General features: G+C 36.4%; 1 protein-coding gene across 26 annotated transcripts in view; it reads right to left on the reverse strand.

Annotated features, from left to right (window-relative positions):
- Window positions 1-1,348: 1,348 nt before the first annotated feature.
- DST (dystonin) overlaps window positions 1,349-16,738 on the reverse strand; it is a 499,064-nt gene continuing 483,674 nt past the window's right edge. For 10 of the 26 annotated variants that reach the window (XM_063632850.1, XM_055263432.2, XM_055263443.2 and 7 more), the window contains 11 exons: window positions 15,672-15,835; window positions 14,708-14,870; window positions 13,747-13,901; window positions 13,505-13,579; window positions 12,610-12,627; window positions 9,708-9,825; window positions 8,315-8,386; window positions 7,196-7,395; window positions 6,678-6,788; window positions 3,484-3,607; window positions 1,349-2,620 (listed from right to left, as the gene is read on the reverse strand). In XM_063632850.1, the coding sequence (XP_063488920.1) occupies window positions 2,358-2,620; window positions 3,484-3,607; window positions 6,678-6,788; window positions 7,196-7,395; window positions 8,315-8,386; window positions 9,708-9,825; window positions 12,610-12,627; window positions 13,505-13,579; window positions 13,747-13,901; window positions 14,708-14,870; window positions 15,672-15,835 (1,463 nt within the window). In that variant the 3' untranslated portion in view covers window positions 1,349-2,357. The remainder of the gene's footprint in view (window positions 2,621-3,483; window positions 3,608-6,677; window positions 6,789-7,195; window positions 7,396-8,314; window positions 8,387-9,707; window positions 9,826-12,609; window positions 12,628-13,504; window positions 13,580-13,746; window positions 13,902-14,707; window positions 14,871-15,671; window positions 15,836-16,738) is intronic. The other 16 variants (XM_055263445.2, XM_055263444.2, XM_055263430.2 and 13 more) reach the window with 6 other exon arrangements.

A 16,738-nucleotide genomic window follows, 5' to 3' on the forward strand; every position in this document is an offset into this window, starting at 1 on the left:
CAGGCCCATCTACTTCTGCACGGATGTCAAAGAGGACAGTCCACTATTTCCAAAGAAGGTAGCAGTACATGAGAATTAGGAGCTTTTTTTTTTTTTTTTGATTTTTAAAACAAAAAAAGTCCACGATTCAACTTCCCTAATGCTTAAGATCCAATTTTTCCAATTAAGATTTTTAGAGTTGAGATTCACTCTAGTGTTCTGTTTTTTAAAGAAAAAAAAACGAAAAAAAGAGAAAGAGAAAAAGAAAAGAGAAGGAATGTGTGTAGGGTGGGGAAGAGGTTTCTGTTACATGAACTGAAACTTACGGGGCAATAGAGAAGTCAGCCTGAGGCTCTAGGACTGTTAGCACAAGAGGAAAGAAATGAGCAGGCGTCATGTCAAAGTTTGAAAAGCTCACCTGGGGCAAATACTGACAACTGGGAGCAGTTCCTTAAGACTTCTCTTATTTTAAACCACTTATCTTTTTCAAAAAGCTTATTTTACTACTTAAAAAGAAAAATCCCTAGCTCTTTCAGAGGGGTAGCATAGAAACAGACGGAGATAAAAATCATTGCCTTAAATTTGTCTTTGAAGTGGAAATGTGATCATATGCAAAGCACTAAAGGAATAAAAACAATTTCAATTGCCTTCTAAAATGACATGTCAATAATCAAATGCATGAACTAAATAGCATGTGATCTCATAGGTTAGAATTACCCTTTCCATCAAGGCCTCCCACATGAGACCCAAGCCTGGACAAAGAAGGGATTACTATTGCTTAAAAATGGCACCTAATTCATGCCAATAGAAACTCCAGGCTCTTCAGTGTTGGCCTCCACTAAAAAGGCCAAGAAGGAAAAACGTAATACTGTTCCCTTGAATCCGAACACCATCAATGACACTTGCTAAAGCAAATTTATAAAGTTATGCAGAACGTTGGGACCCTTATGCCTAAAGTAACAATCTGCCATCCTTCTGAGGATATCTGATACTATTTTCATATTTAGGAAGATTTTACAATTTGACTTTTAAATGTACACAGGCCAGAAGAATACTACTACATTACCTTAATTAAATCTGTAATCCTGCCACACATCCCTTGCTTTTTAGTGATTTATTAACTGATTCCCTCTCGAAGAGGGGAGGGCAGGAACCTTATAGTCTCATGTCACTTACAATGGCTGGTGCATGGCTAATACTTATTAGAAATATTTGTTGAATGAGTGGTTAACATTATTAAAACTCCCTGTTTTTGATGTCCCCCAAATTTACCCTATTTGTTTCTTAGTAAACATATATAATACATATAACCTTTATTTAAAACAAATAATAGAAGAAGTTCACTTTAAATAATCAGGTATTCCATATATTCAAGTGAATATGTTTTATTAAATGCATACTAATATCTTTCTATAGTATGTGAGTATACATAATAAATTAAAATGTATATATTTATTAAATATAGATAGATATAATACCAGAACATGATTATTTCAGATGAGAAATCAAAATAAACCCATTTTTAAGTATCTTTTGGTCACTCCAAATTGATATTGCTCATAAAAAAATACACGAATTTTCCCTGGGGAAAAAAAATTAATTCCATAGCAATGCAGTTAAGGGACGTGTTTTATTTCATAGCTTTCTGCAAGCAAAATTGCTCTGATACAAAATGAGTTCAATGATACAGGTGCTACTGTCCACTCAAGCAAAAGAAAACCTCACATGTATATGAATGCACTTTATACTTATATTCTTACAGTATAATAGGTCTAATATCCAGGATGCCTCTGGCCTCACTGAAAGCAATGGCACAGAAATGCTGCAAGGTACTTGAGTATCATAGTACTGGGAAGTGCTTGAAGTAACTTCCTGTGAGTTCTCTGTCAGATACTGCAAAGACTGTGTGTGGGTGTGTTTGTCTTTCTGTCTTCCATCTTTTAGTTTACATTTAAATCATCTCAAAAAATATCCCCTGCACGTATCATTCAGCTTCTCAGAGTTTCCATAAAAACAGGAAAATGTCATGAGGTATCCCTAACGTCAGGGATTGATGTAGTGCCGTGGCTGTCAGAGAGGATGTAGACTTACCTGTAGGTACAGTAACTGAGTTTAGTGTGTGCCCTGCACGTTACAGTGCAGAAATGTTAGTTCATGTTAAACTTTTCCTCCTCACATATGATGTGACTTTAACCCCAGAATATCTGACAAAAAAAATTATACAGATAAAATAAAAAGACAAATACACAAATAAGGCCATCTGCAGAATTTTAAACTCGCCTCTTGCAATATTTCACAAGAATTTCTACACCATATTTTACATCGTTCAAACTTAAATAATAAATGCTCAAGGAAGGGCCTTGGTAGAACCAATTGCACTATCTCTTTGAGGACTTGTCCAATTTGCTGGCAGGTGATTTCCTCTGGGGCGTGGGGATTTTTGAAGGCTTCGCTGTGGATGGCCGAGAACCTGCTCGGGGTGTAGGTCTGTGTGTCTGGGGGACAGTTTCCACATCTGAGCACACAGACTGGATTTCTGAAATGTCAAAGTCTGATGCATCACTGCCTCGGCGGCTGCTGGCCCTGCTGCCAGCTTTGCTTCCGGCTCGACTTCCTGGTCGGCTAGGAGTCTTCTTGGAATCTGAGGAAAGAAGGTAGAGACAGCTCACCCTTATTATTGGGTCCATCTGCAACCAATTTTTGAAACCTGATGCCACCTTTAATCTTAACTTTTTTTCCTGGTGTGTAGTAGGCACTCAGAAAACACTTGTGGATTCACAGCCTTTCCCTATTACACAAGGGTATGCAGGCTTACTCTAAGTAGACATAATATAGAAAAGGCTAGATTTCTATCTAAAAGGTAAGTTTCGGCTTCCCCTACTTACAACAGGATTCCATTTATTGCAAACAGACATAAGGCATATATCTATCCTGTAAGATTCTGCTTTCTAAAGTTTAAATTATGCATCCAGGGATGCGTGTGATGCAAACATAGAACAAACAAGGCAGGTTTAAGTCTTGCCCAAGAATAGGTAACTCCAAGAATGTAGGAATTCAACAGATGAGATTGGAAACTTTAAAGAGGCTTCTTGCTTGCTGAGCTCAGAACCCAGAGATTAGTAGGTTCACTGTTTTGCGAAGCAATGTGAGCTGTACCGGCGTGAGGCTCAGTGTGGCTGGGTTTTTCCAACCACCCCAAAGCAGGGCCCTGTGCAATCTCTGAGCTGGTAGAAGAGCCAAAATCTTTCAGCTTGAAGGGGTAGAATACCACTGTATATTTTCTTCTGTTGTACGGTAATTCTTTCATCTTTCTTGGACACTTTTAGACACGTGCACCCATGACTCACTTTATCCCCAACTTTTGGAGGACTGGGGCTACATATCATTTTAAGACTACCTCAGGGTCAATTTGTAATTTCTTCCCCAATGAGGAGGAAAAGGGACTTTAATCCTCAGATGACCATGCTGCAAAAGCCATTGAAAAAAGAAAGGCACCACACTCACCAGCAAACTGTGTTCGGACTCTGGCAGCTGCAGTTGTTATCAAGCCACTGTCCTCCCCAGAGTGGAAGCCTTTCCCTGATAAATATCCTGGAAGTCGAAGCTTGCTTCCTTGTATTGGCGTTCCCTGTATTCAACCAGCAACAAGACATTTCAAAATATTGCTCCTGTACCATGATATTCCACTGACACCACTTCTTTACATATGGGTGGAAACTCTCTACTATTCCTCTTTAGGAGGTGGAGGGGCAGAAACTCTTCAAATAAATAAGGCATGGGGTTCTCCCTTGATTTTCTCTTCTAATTTCTCATTCTCTCTCAGAGTTCAAAGAAACCTTCTACACAATACGAATTCATGGTTGAAGAGAAAACAAAATGGAGACCCCCAACTGAGCACAAAAGTGATGGCAAGGAGAAATAAATGGTGAGTATGTTAGTATCTTTCAGACTGTCAGTGAATACTACAGAGTTAATGGTGTATTGCTAAAAAGATGGTGACTGCATGCGTACAGGGGGCATGGAGCAGAGAAAAGCTGTGCCTGGATATTCTGCTGCCTCCATTGCTTTTATGGAGCCAGGCAGAGACAGAGACAGAATGGTAAGTAAATAAATAATGGATACAGACATCATTTAAATAAACAACTGCAAAAAGAAAAAAAGTGGTTTTTAAATAACTTGCTACCACATCACTTCCTGGCTCTATCACTTCTACAGTCTTTACAGACAAAATACATAGGCAACATTTGGAGAAATTTTTTTTTACAACATTTATATGAGTTTGTAGAGAATGTCTAAAACAATCAGAACCATGAGATTTTATTATACAATCATTGCATCTTTTCCAGATCGCAACATTTAAAAAATTCTCCCAAAGTTAAAAAAAATAAACAAGTATCTTGAGGAACATAAGGAATGTAATATAATATTCCTCAATGAAAACACAGCCAGAGAACTATTTGGAGGAAATGCATTGAAACAAATTACATGTATTTTTTAAACAACTGATTTTCCCTTTATTAGCTTAAAATGTTATAACCAGCTGATACATGAGTTACTTTTATTAATAGTCATTTATCTACATATGTGTATACTATACATACACTTAAGTGTAGTATCTATACGTGATTTGTATACATAGAATGTTCAAGTTTTCAAAATACTTTTACACACATAACCACAATTAATCCTCACACTCACCTAATCATAACCTCGAAAATGTGAAAAATCAGAGCCTGAGGAGGGACTTGATTTGCCCAAGATCTGACAATGCTGATCTAGCTAAATTCCTAACTTAAACAGAATCTCAACAACACGAGGGAGTGAGAACCCACAAATTATGAAACATATCACTCAAGGTGGCAGAATTCATAACTGCAGAAGACCAAAATCATTCTTCTCAGAATGCCTTGATTGTTTTGATTTTATTTCACAGTCCCTCCCATAGAAACATGTTGTTTTTTGTTTCATCAGGTTATTTGAAATGAAACACAGTTTTGCACTAGTCAAAATAACTACTTAGACTTTGAGAGAGTTTCCATTTAAAAAAATTTTTGAACATAGCATCATAGCCTTCAATATTTAAAGCAAATGTTAATATGTCCCCTTGAGGTTGTTTGAATCTTTCTCAGTTTTTGCTGCAATAGATCCATAATAATTGACAAGACATCTCTAGAGGTAATATATAATACTAACATCACCCACTTGGTGGGAAGGGGTGGAAATGAGGGGCTTGGGAAAATGAAGAGGAAGAAATGAGGAAACGCTAAAGAATGTGTTGTTTCTGTTCCAATTCTCCCACTTCTCAGCAATGCGGTTTCCGTGGAGTCATGAAGGTAACACATTTTTTCTCTGCCTGTCACTTATTATTAATGTGAGGATTAAGAAACAGACAAGAAAGTGTTTTGAAAAGCATAAGAGGGCTTTTAAAAGTTATCATATTACTTTTTTTTTTTTTTTTTTGAGACGGAGTCTCACTGTCGCCCAGGCTGGAGTGCAGTGGCGCGATCTCGGCTCACTGCAGTCTCCGCCCCCGGGGTTCACGCCATTCTCCTGCCTCAGCCTCCTGAGTAGCTGGGACTACAGGCGCCCGCCACCTCGCCCGGCTAATTTTTTGTATTTTTAGTAGAGACGGGGTTTCACTGTGTTAGCCAGGATGGTCTCGATCTCCTGACCTCATGATCCACCTGCCTCGGCCTCCCAAAGTGTTGGGATTACAGGCGTGAGTGCCCGGCAAAAGTTATTATATTACTTTTATTTGAGGATCCTGGCCTTTAAGTTACATCTTTTATCATTAAGGTGAAATACTTTCTTCAATTTCAAGAAAAGGTATTTAGGGATTTTTCCCCACTAATTATTGAGATTCCAATAAAATATCTGATTATTTTGTACCTATGTCTGTTGGTTCACAGTGAAATTTCTTAAAAAGATATACAGTAGATTTTCAATTGAAAGTAAATGACCTGCTACATGAGTTAATCTTGGCAAATTTTGTATCACCTAAATATCTTCTCCCCATATATCATGCCATATTAAAAAGTTAGAGCATGCTTAAATTAGTTATTAAAATCTTAAAAAAAACCCATACATTTATTACCTGTTGAAAATGACAGATAACTTTCTGCATACCTAAGCCTACCCACTCTGACCCCCTGCACTGATACTGAGAGCTTACGTCACACCCGCCTGAAGTTTTGGGGCAGGTATAAATGGAACAGACATTCAGAAGGACCATGCCCACAGTGAACATTCAGTAAACATTCTTTTCAGTGATTCTCTTGCAAATGATACTGCCTTTTACTCCCGTTTGAAGGGAATGTGTTGCACTTCTTGCCCATATTATATCTAGTATATTTAGTAGCTTTAAAAGAAATTTTACTGAAGTCTGGATATAATCTATATGTGTTACTCTCCCAAGAGGTAACTGGAACTAAGTGTGAATGAGAACAAAAAGGAGGTAGTCTGCAGGAGCAACTGAGTCAAACCGACACTGTTGAAAGAGCTGCAGACTATCTTTTCTGTTAACCCCTTACTCTCACATCTTCCAAGAACTGCTGGGTTGATACTTATTTTATGGAAGTGTATAAAAAGACATAGGGTTAGCAAAGTACATATATTGAGGGAGTGGTGCAACAATGTTAGTGGGTGATAGTTTCAGTTAAAGGAGAATGTTAAGACTGGACTCTGGGGCCTTACAATACCTCTGCAGATGGCACGGGAAAGTCTGAGCACTCTGCTGCTTTACAAGGAGTTGACATTTTGCTGTTTGTCAACCATGGTTTACCATAATTGCGTGTTAAAGGATGGAGAATCTGTATGGAACAATGGCAAATCAAATGAAAAGGACAGCAGATAAAAAAAACAAAGCCACAGAAAGAGATATTCATAGCAAAGAGTCACATTTCACAGTAAGAATAATAATTTAAAATAAGTGGAACGATCCAATGGCAAATCATACACACCAAAAAAATGAATGAAGCTTTAAAAAGAAAAATCAATCTGGAAGATCACAAAGGCTCCCTAAATAGATCATCTCTATGTGGGCCACTAGGCAAAAGCATATATTAAAAAAAAAAACCTGTATTTCCCATAGTGTGAGAAGGCGCACAAATGGAGAGAGCTGGTCCTACAAATTCTAGGGCCCTAAATAGAACATTCAAAAGTCTACTTGGGACACTGATTGCAAAGGCGGAGGAAAAGTCTTCATCCTGCGTCTTACCTTGGGTGTGGTGGTGGCAGGGACCTGTGGGGAGGCCCCCTGCGCAGCCTGACTGGACACAGAGGTGGACCTGTTGGGTGAAGCACCTCGTGATGATGGCCGGGATCTTCGGCCTCGGGGTCGGAAAGCAGCCATACCCTGGCTGGCACCGTCTGCTAAAATGAACTTCTCACGCAGTTCCATGTTTGTTCTTCCTTTGGCTAGGTTACACACACACAACAATGCACACAAAGAAAAGATGGAGAAGAAGAGGCGCTCAATCGTTTATGGGAAGAATGGCCACCTGGCACCAGAGATCACGTTGAGAATTTCAAGAACATCTTTTTGCCATGCCAACTCCAACTCAGCATAACAAAAAGTTAAATGCATTCCTTTACAATGCATTCCTTTTGGATACAGGTGAGTTTGGGGAGGAAAAATAAAGTGTGCTTATTCTAACACTAGACACCAGCAAGAATAACCACTATTAAAGAAAGTGTCAGCATGAAAATGGAAAGCTCATGCTAAAATATCATTAATCCACCAGCTACAGACGCCCACATGGTTTCATTACCCTCTCATCACACTGAGAAGACAGACCAGTAAGGCAGGGACTGTGTCTTTTGCATGTACCATTGAGGTAAAGAGAATGCCAGTATTTCAACATTGGGATAAATTAAACAATATAATTACACAGAATGAGTGACGGCTTGTTAGTCATGATGACAACATATAAACTTCTGGATTTTTCACTTAAATGAGGCAGCTAGTATTTTTATTTTATGCCTTGAAAAACTGTTTTACCAACATGCAATAACAAACACCAGACCCAAGGATCTGTGAGGTAGTCAGTGATACAGCACTCATACAAACACATATGCACACGGAGAACACTCCACAAGAACCCGGTGAGCAACGTGTTAGCATGTGTTGGATCACTTATAACACCTGCATTTGTAACACAACCAAAGTCATCAAATTTTCAGAATTTAAATTTGGAAGCACCAGCTCAGCTGGATATGAGTTAAGCCATACGCGATGGATGAAGCATGTTATTTTAAAACAAATGACTGAAGCAAGAATGGAAAAGTAGGAAAGAGAAAAGGAAAGAGGGGAGAGGCAAAGAGAGAGGTTGCCAACCTATAGTAGGCTGAGTAGTAGTAATTGAAGAGTTTGATTCCGAACGTAACATTTTACTCCCATGATGATGAACTAGAAAAAATGACACAGGATACCAATCACATTAAAGAATACTGTTAGCAGAAGAAGAAAACAAAGTACAGTAGTTGAATATGCAAAGGGTGCTCAGATCCGGCCTTTAGCATACATTTTAGAAGAAAAGTTGCATCAGGAAAAGAAGCACTCAAAGGATTGGCTCAATAAGAAAAATGTATTTGGAAGACTGTGCCACAGCCACGCTAACCTTCCTAAGCAGCCCAACAGAACACTATGTATTCTGATTTCTTCATAAACGGAGTTGCATTTCACCTTAGGCTACATTATTTTCAAAATATAAAACAAACAGGAGCTTTTGTTCTTGTTTTACTTCTCTCACAGGTGTGTCTTTGGCCAGGAGAGAGCAGGGCTACTGCACATGATTTTATAATAATCCATGGTGGCCTTGGCAGAGAAGCCTGATGACTGATATGTCCATGTGTACCAGATGGTGACACCATCACCAAAACCAAGAGGCCCTACAGGAAGAAACCTGGGATCCCACTTGGTAGCTGAAGGAGACAGCACTGATGTGAACATTTGTTGTTTGCTAAAAAGGATTACAGTGAGCTCACAGGTAAAAGAAAATTATAACGATTTTATTGTTTTTTTCTTGGGGGGAAGAAAAATGGGCCTACTGAGTAATTGGTACCTAATTAGAAATGGCAATCAAATGACCACGTGTAACACAAATTGGTTAAGAACTTAAAAATTGACAGAAGGACCTGAAAACAGAAAAATTAAAAGCTAACTTAGGACTTGGGCTGGAAGATATGTAGGGAGCTATAGTATTATATGTTTATATTTTTAATGTTCTAATCTGCAACTTCAAAGAGTCAAGTTAGCATTGGATTATTATTTAAAAATTTTTAATTATGGCTTTCCTCACCTGCCCTTCATTTCATAAAAACTTTGACCTTTAAACTTTTATTGTCCAGCATTTTCAGTCTTGACCACCTCAATTTTCTTTTCTCTTACTTTGCTATGTCATAACAGACAAAATCCTTTCCTTGGTTGGTATAATTGTTTGGAAAATCATAGATGTAAAAGTCTCCTAAAGAAAATGGATTCTAGTATTTCCCACCCACCATATTTATCCAGAAGAAGTAAAAAAAAAAAAAAAAGAAAAAGAAAAAAATGAGAAGAACATGGTTTACATGACTGCCACGGGTTCTTTGGGAACTTTAGGCTGACAGACCAATGTGAAACATTCACTATTGGAATAAATGACCAAAATTATGCCCAGTATGTTTTGGTGCTGGATATAATATAAAATCGAAATACTTTCATGATGTTATCATGATAAGCATCTCCTTACCCCTGCAAGGATCATTTTTCACTAAGAACTCATCAAGTGCCATCCATCCACCTCCAACACGAACCATCACAGTACTCCGCAAGATCCGGACCAGTCGCAGTTGCTGGGAGTCTCCAAACTGTTCAGTGAAGAAAGAAAGAACCTCTAGTTGTCAATAATAATTCTAAACTACAGGATGATGTGCAATTTGCAGTAGCTAAAGCAACCGACTTTAATTTCTTGCTTAGTTCATAGCGATTAGTAAAATTCAGAAAAGGGGGTTTGTAATGATTTGCGTTAGATGGCTGCATGCTGATTTAGCCCAAAGGAAACAGTTTGAAAAAAAAAAAGATTACAAAGGTTATTAAGTATACTATCAAAGCTTTGGTCTAAAAATTATTTTTCTTTCTTATGACAGAAACAATATTAGTAAGGCAGTAATTTTAACATGTTTCTAGGAATTAGACATAGCCATGAAAGTAAGCACTGGCCCACTTGCCCAGGGCTTATCCAAAATAAAATGATTCTAAGAAAAATTTAATAAGCTTTGATTCTTCTTCATTAAACTCTCTCTTACAGTAAAACTGTTTTCCACTGAACTCTGTGAGAAATCTTTATAAACTCATTTTGTTTTCTCTAAGAGCAGTTTTGACTTAAGAAGAATAAAGTAAATGAGTATGACTCATACAAATTTCACAGTCAACTAAAATTTCTGCATCCCTAATGATCTGGTAAACCAATTTGTTAAAGGCTGGATTAATATGCCATTTTAGATTACTGTAATATTAGAACAGCCAAATGACACATTATTAATGATACAGCTGCCAAATCTAAAAGGTTTCTCTCATAGTTGTCTGTACCATAACTGTTGATACAAACAGGCAATCATCTTTTTCTTGCCCTTTCAAGAGATCTCCAATAATGTAGATATGCTACAAATTCTGCAAGTCCTGAATAAATTTCTAGATTCCAGGTTTCTGATCCTAGGTTTATGTTTTGAAAGCCTGTGAGAAATGATTTTATACTTTAAATCATTTCTAATAGGTTCATCTCCAACTCATAAAAACTACCAGACTGAATTTCACAGTTGTCATCCCAGCAGACAAGAAAGCAAAATGAACAGTCAATTAAACATAAATGGCTTCTTTGTAAAGCAGGTAACATACAATTGTGACCTTATTTGGGCTCATTATGGATAAACAGAAAACTCTAAGTAGAAAAAAATCTGCTACTTTTCAGTGTTTTAATACTGAGTTTCAAGAAGAAAACCCAAAAACAATACCAACCAAATCCCTCAGGATCCTAAAACTCAGAAGGACCTAGAAAGCATGTAAAATGCACCAGCAGGAACTCGTGTGTTTTTCCATCGAACTTTTAAAAACCACTATTTCTAAATCTTTTTTCCTTAAACATTGAGACTTAAACTTTCCTATAATTCTTCCTGAAATGTTAATTAAAATTTTAAAACAAAAGTGTAAATTTATTTTGTTAGAAAAAAATTGGTGCCGCTAATAAGCAAAGGGAAAGGAGGGGATTTAAAGAAAATTACCCTTAAGGAACCAGATAATGGGACTAGATGATTTTGGTTCAAGATTACACTCAAAACAAAAGTTATAAGGAAATAACTAAAAGTTCCTTATAGAGATGATATTTCAAGTGTAATGAATACAGATAATTTTCTGTTTTAATTAGGCATTCTCCAGACAACTAACATTGTCTTCAGAATTTCTCTAAATTTTCCCAATAACCAAATTACAAGACAAGAGAAAATAGACTAATGTTGCTGACTGTGCTTTCAGTGAGTAAAACCTTTTGAGGTATTTCTCTCATCCTCTCTGCAAATAAAAGATGCTCTCCCATTTGCTGACTCCGAAAATAGCAAGAATGGAATAGTAACATTTTAGTATTATAGTAAAACTAACAGAAGTTTTAAAAATCTATCCAAAGTAACTATTTCTATTTTAAATAAATTATTTGCTTGCAATAAATGAAGGTAATAGATAATTTGAAGCTTGAGATGTAATATGGCTTTAAAATGGAGTGGCAGAGTCATATCTAATGTAATATGGTCAGATACTATAGACAGCATGGTTCTTTCCAAAGTAAAAAAAAAAAAAAAAAAAAAAAAAAAAGCTTCATGAACATGTTTAAATCAAAACAGAGTATCTCTTTAGTTTCAAAATTCTGATCATGATGTAGTGCCACTACACAGTTTATACTGACTTAAATGTCAACATAAACATTTTATATTGACTTAAGTGCCAATATAAACATTCGATCAAGATGGCATAAAATGTGACTTTAAGATTCTGCATATATTACAGCGATAACTTTCCTCAAAAGGAATATTACTTAAAGCCTACTGAGTTAACATTTCTACTCAGAGATGCCAAGCCCCAAAATCAGTGATTTTGAACAAATGGCAAATGGCTTCTTTGGAGAGAACTTGTTACTTGTGGCTGAGTGCCAAGGAGACCTCTTGGCTCTCTGTCTTCCTGTGTCACTGCCTGAGGCTGATCCTTCTCGGCTACTGTAGACTGTATGTCCTAAATAGTTAAACATCAATGAGCCTAACACAGATGTGTGGAGAATCAAATTTGTGTTCCAATGAGTACTAGCATAAAATATATGCTCATATTATAAAAAATGGGAATTAAAAATTGCATTTGTAACACTGTAGCAAGCCAAGCTACAATTCATTATCTGGTTTGCTTAAAAGTAATCTCCTCATCTGAGACACAAGGCAAAAAGGAATCCTAGATCAAGGACCCTTATAGCGCTTACAGAAACACCACGCCAACCAACAATGTAGTAGCTAGGGAGACAGCATGGGAAAGATTGGCCATGGCAAGCTTTAATGACTATGAATTAAAGTTAAAAAAAAATCATCAGGAACTTGAGAATACATTCCACTGGTTTATACCTGATTTCCCAGGAAGAACTGATAAAAATGAAAAATGGAAGAAAGACACAATTAGTTCAACAGGAAACTTTCTGTATGACTCTAGAACGTACACACATACTCACACTCTGTGCTTCTGGATGTAGTATCTAGTTTAGAGATGTGCAGGCACCCAGTTGTCCCAATTTCAAACCAAATAATCAGACTATTTTCTGTACACATATTTTTGAAAATCTTAGGATTTCAAATTTAAGTTAAAATTTTGAATACATTGATGATTATTTTTTTAAGTATAAAAATAATGTTTCATTTATAAGTAACACACTGTATTGGGGAAACTCAGCACATTTCCTATCTAGCTACTACATACAAGAGATGTTCCGAAAAAAAAAAAAATTGAGAAAGAGTAATGAAGTCACACTGTTCTTCTGTTTTGAAGAGAGTGAACCAAGTTAATTGAGATTTTGAATAAAAGCAAAAATTACTGCACAAGTAGAGAAGACATTATCCTCTTTTTCCATATTTATTAAAATGAGTCCATATTTTTAACTTTGTGGTTCTGGATTAGAGTAGCTTTCCTGTTTGAAATCTGAACACTTACCTCGAATCATAATAAAATATAAAATAATATGAAGCAACCTAAATATATGAGATTTGAGTATTTTCTTGTGAATAACTTTTCTTTAAAGGCAATGTGCATGATGTAGATGTCAAAGATACCTCCTAATACGCAAAATGCAGGCTACAATTATACAAATTAAAATGTTAAACGTAAGAGTTTCATATACCATTAAATTTTGATATGAGGTAAAAAAAATAAATAAATAAGACTCCTGGAAAACAATGGAGATCAAATTGTATACAGATTTCAATTTATGTCCTTTAAAGGAACTACAACATTACTTTGAAAACTTACCCTGTATTTATTATCACCAATCTGCTCAACTTGAAATCGCTTTGCACATTTACACTTAGCTACCTGCCTTGTCACCTGCCAAAAACAATGATGAAATATTTACTTTAATGTCAATATTACATAGTACAATCCTTAAAACTTTGACACAATTAAAGTGAAAATAAAATGGTTGTATGAATTGTGCATGATATTGTGGCAGAACATACTATCAGTGTTGCACACAATGGAAAGATAATGAGTACCTCATCTTCGATTTTATCGGCATCTGTGATAGGTTTATATGCATCTTTATTTGGGTGAAGGGCTGCTACAAATTCATAGTAGTCAATATATCCATCACCATCCCTGTCAAAGATGTCTGCAACTGCGCTCATCTCCAAGCGACTGGTTGGAAACTCTAAAATTTTGAAAACAATGGTAAGTAGTGACTTGTTAGTTCTTTCTCAAGACATTCTCAATTGCACATTTTAATCTCAATGTGGCTGGTTAAGTCATCAGTGATCAAATATGTTAAAATCCTTTTTTAAAAAACTGATTTACCTCATAGCAAATGAAGAGCTATATATAATCTTAATTTATCTTTAATTACTATTTAGGTGAATCATATAAAATGCTGTTTTTTCAGGTTGAAAATGTTTAACACTGGCAATTTTATATGGTTCAATTGCTAGTCAAAGAATAATTTATATGAAATTTACCTTAAGAATGACATCTAGTAACATCTGTCAGGGAAATCACATACAAATGATTGGGCCATCAAACAAGATGATAAGTATCTTAAGAAGTTTTATAGAGTTCTAATTTCCTACTAATGACAAAGTTAGATCAGAATGTGAATTAGAATGAAAAAGAGACTTGAATTTATTGACTTCCTATTACACATACGCCAGGCAACACACACACACACACACACACACACACAAACACCTTAAGAATCATATATTATTAACTTTATTATTCTAACAAGTTCTCAGCCTCAGTGGAGTGAGGGAACAACATACCTGTGATCACACAGTTAGTGAGTGTTCCTGACTCCGGAGCCACAAATTTTACCAAAAAACATTTTTTTAAGGGTCGTGACTTCCTAGGCAACTTACAAGGCAATGCTTTACTGTAACACAAGTTTACTGGACCCACAATTTTAAAATGTGCTTATTTCCTTTAAAAATTGTATCAGTTACAGTCATCTGTCTTGGAACTTACTTGAGGAAAGAATTCCATCAATAAATTCCTGCCGTGTTATTTTCCCATCCTGGTCTTTATCAATTCTCCTGAAGAAGTCCATCACTCGAGATTTCTTGTGATTCATCCATCGCATGTATTTTTTGCGCCAGATATCAAAATCAAAGTTAGCAAATTCCCTCAGCTAAAAAGGACAAAAGGTATTTTGGTTGAGTTAATGCTGTACTAAAATTGTAGACTATACTATATGAATAACTTTTTAAATGATTCTCTAGGTAGTACACATATTCTTCCCATTTCAAAAAGAGGTATGATCTTGCAAAGGGGACTTAGAAACATTTTGCCTTTAAAATGTATTCCATTGCTGTCACTGATTTTTCTTTACAAATAAAATTCCTAAAAACTTAAGCTGTAAATTTCTGATTAATGCCAAAGTCATAAAAGTGGTCTGGGTCTAAGCACCAGCACTAGTCATGCTTACTGGGATAGCAGGTCCAGCTCAATAGCACTTACCTAACCCTTCGCTCTCTCTCCCTCTGCACTATCAGCCACTCTCTTAACTCCCCAGGGCTTCTAAAAATTTCCCAATTGCAGAATCTAAAACTTGAAATCTCAGGTAATCAAATATACACAATCAAAAGATCTGAAATATAAATGATTATATTTTCCAGGCAGCATCACTAGCAAACATTATGTCAAGTTAGATTTTATTCTTAAGGAATCAGCTTCTGATTGTTAGAACATAATCTTTTTTTTTTACTTTATTGATCCCTAAATCCAAATCCTATATATCAATGTTTCACAAAATCACACATACTCGTGGTATTTATTTTGGAAATTTAAAAATGTACTCAAATAGCAAGAGTTTGCTTATTATCAGAAAAGTTAAAAAATACCAAGATTTTGGCAACGGCCATGTGTTGTGTTACAAGGAATGACAATATGACAAATGACAATATGGTGTTGAGAGTATGAATTTCCAAACCTCCTCTAGTCTGTCCAAGGCATCATTGAGTTTCCTCCTTCTTTCCAACGCCAGGAGCCAGACTTGCTGCCATTTGCTCACCAGTAAGTTTACCCTAGGATTTTTGGTTTCAATTTGTGTCTGTGACCCAGAGGGATACAAGCTTGATGCTGGAAAGCGTTTTCCTGTGAAGATATAACTTTAGTTAGGATGGCAGTTTCCAGGGTGCTGAAATGTGTTAAGGCTTGACCTTTTTTGCTTCTAGCTAAGACTGCATCAACTTAATTATGTGTTTGTGCAAGTAAAAGTATCCTAATTTAGATGATGTATAATGTCAAGGTCCAAATCTGTTTTCCTTATTAAGGATCACACACTGTTCATGCAATTTAAAGAAATATCTCTGGACAGGGGCATTTAAATACCGGAAACCTCTCTCAATAAATTATGCTTAAAACATCTTCCAGCTTAAAATTCATGCCATTTTAATGGCAACGAAGCATGCATGCTGTGATCCTCTTTGTTAAAGGAAATCTCCCAGGCCAGTGAGACTATCTTACAATGAGTTACATCAAACCCAGCTGCCCTTCCCAGAGAATAAGGCAGAAAGGGAGGGCAGATGAGGGCAGCAGACACTGGGCAGTCACAAGAGTCAAAGCAAGACACTTCACAAATGCCAATAAAATATGGCAGCATGTGTATGGGACCCCAGCCTTCGCCCACGTCCATTTTCCACTGAGATTGCATGTTTCCTGTGCATAGTCTCAAACCCAAGTTTACTGCCTTACTAAAGTTTCCTCCTGCTTTCTGGCTGTTTTCCGCAAGTCTCAACAACTTCACAAAACAATGACCTTAACAAATTTTTCTCATCTTACTAAATGGCTAAACACGGCCTAGAAAAATTACTAGCCTAGGGTCATATAGAATGTTAAGTGTCCCAGCTAGGATTTACAGTACAACAAATACTTGAGCATTTAACTATATGCCTGGAAGTATGTTAAGCATTTTGTATGTACTAGCTCATTTAATTCTCACTGCAGTCCAATGAAGTTATAATTATCCCCTTTTACAGATGAGGAAACTGAGGTTCA

Source organism: Symphalangus syndactylus, chromosome 23, assembly GCF_028878055.3.
Source record: "Symphalangus syndactylus isolate Jambi chromosome 23, NHGRI_mSymSyn1-v2.1_pri, whole genome shotgun sequence".
In the NCBI taxonomy this organism is placed as follows: domain Eukaryota; kingdom Metazoa; phylum Chordata; class Mammalia; order Primates; family Hylobatidae; genus Symphalangus; species Symphalangus syndactylus.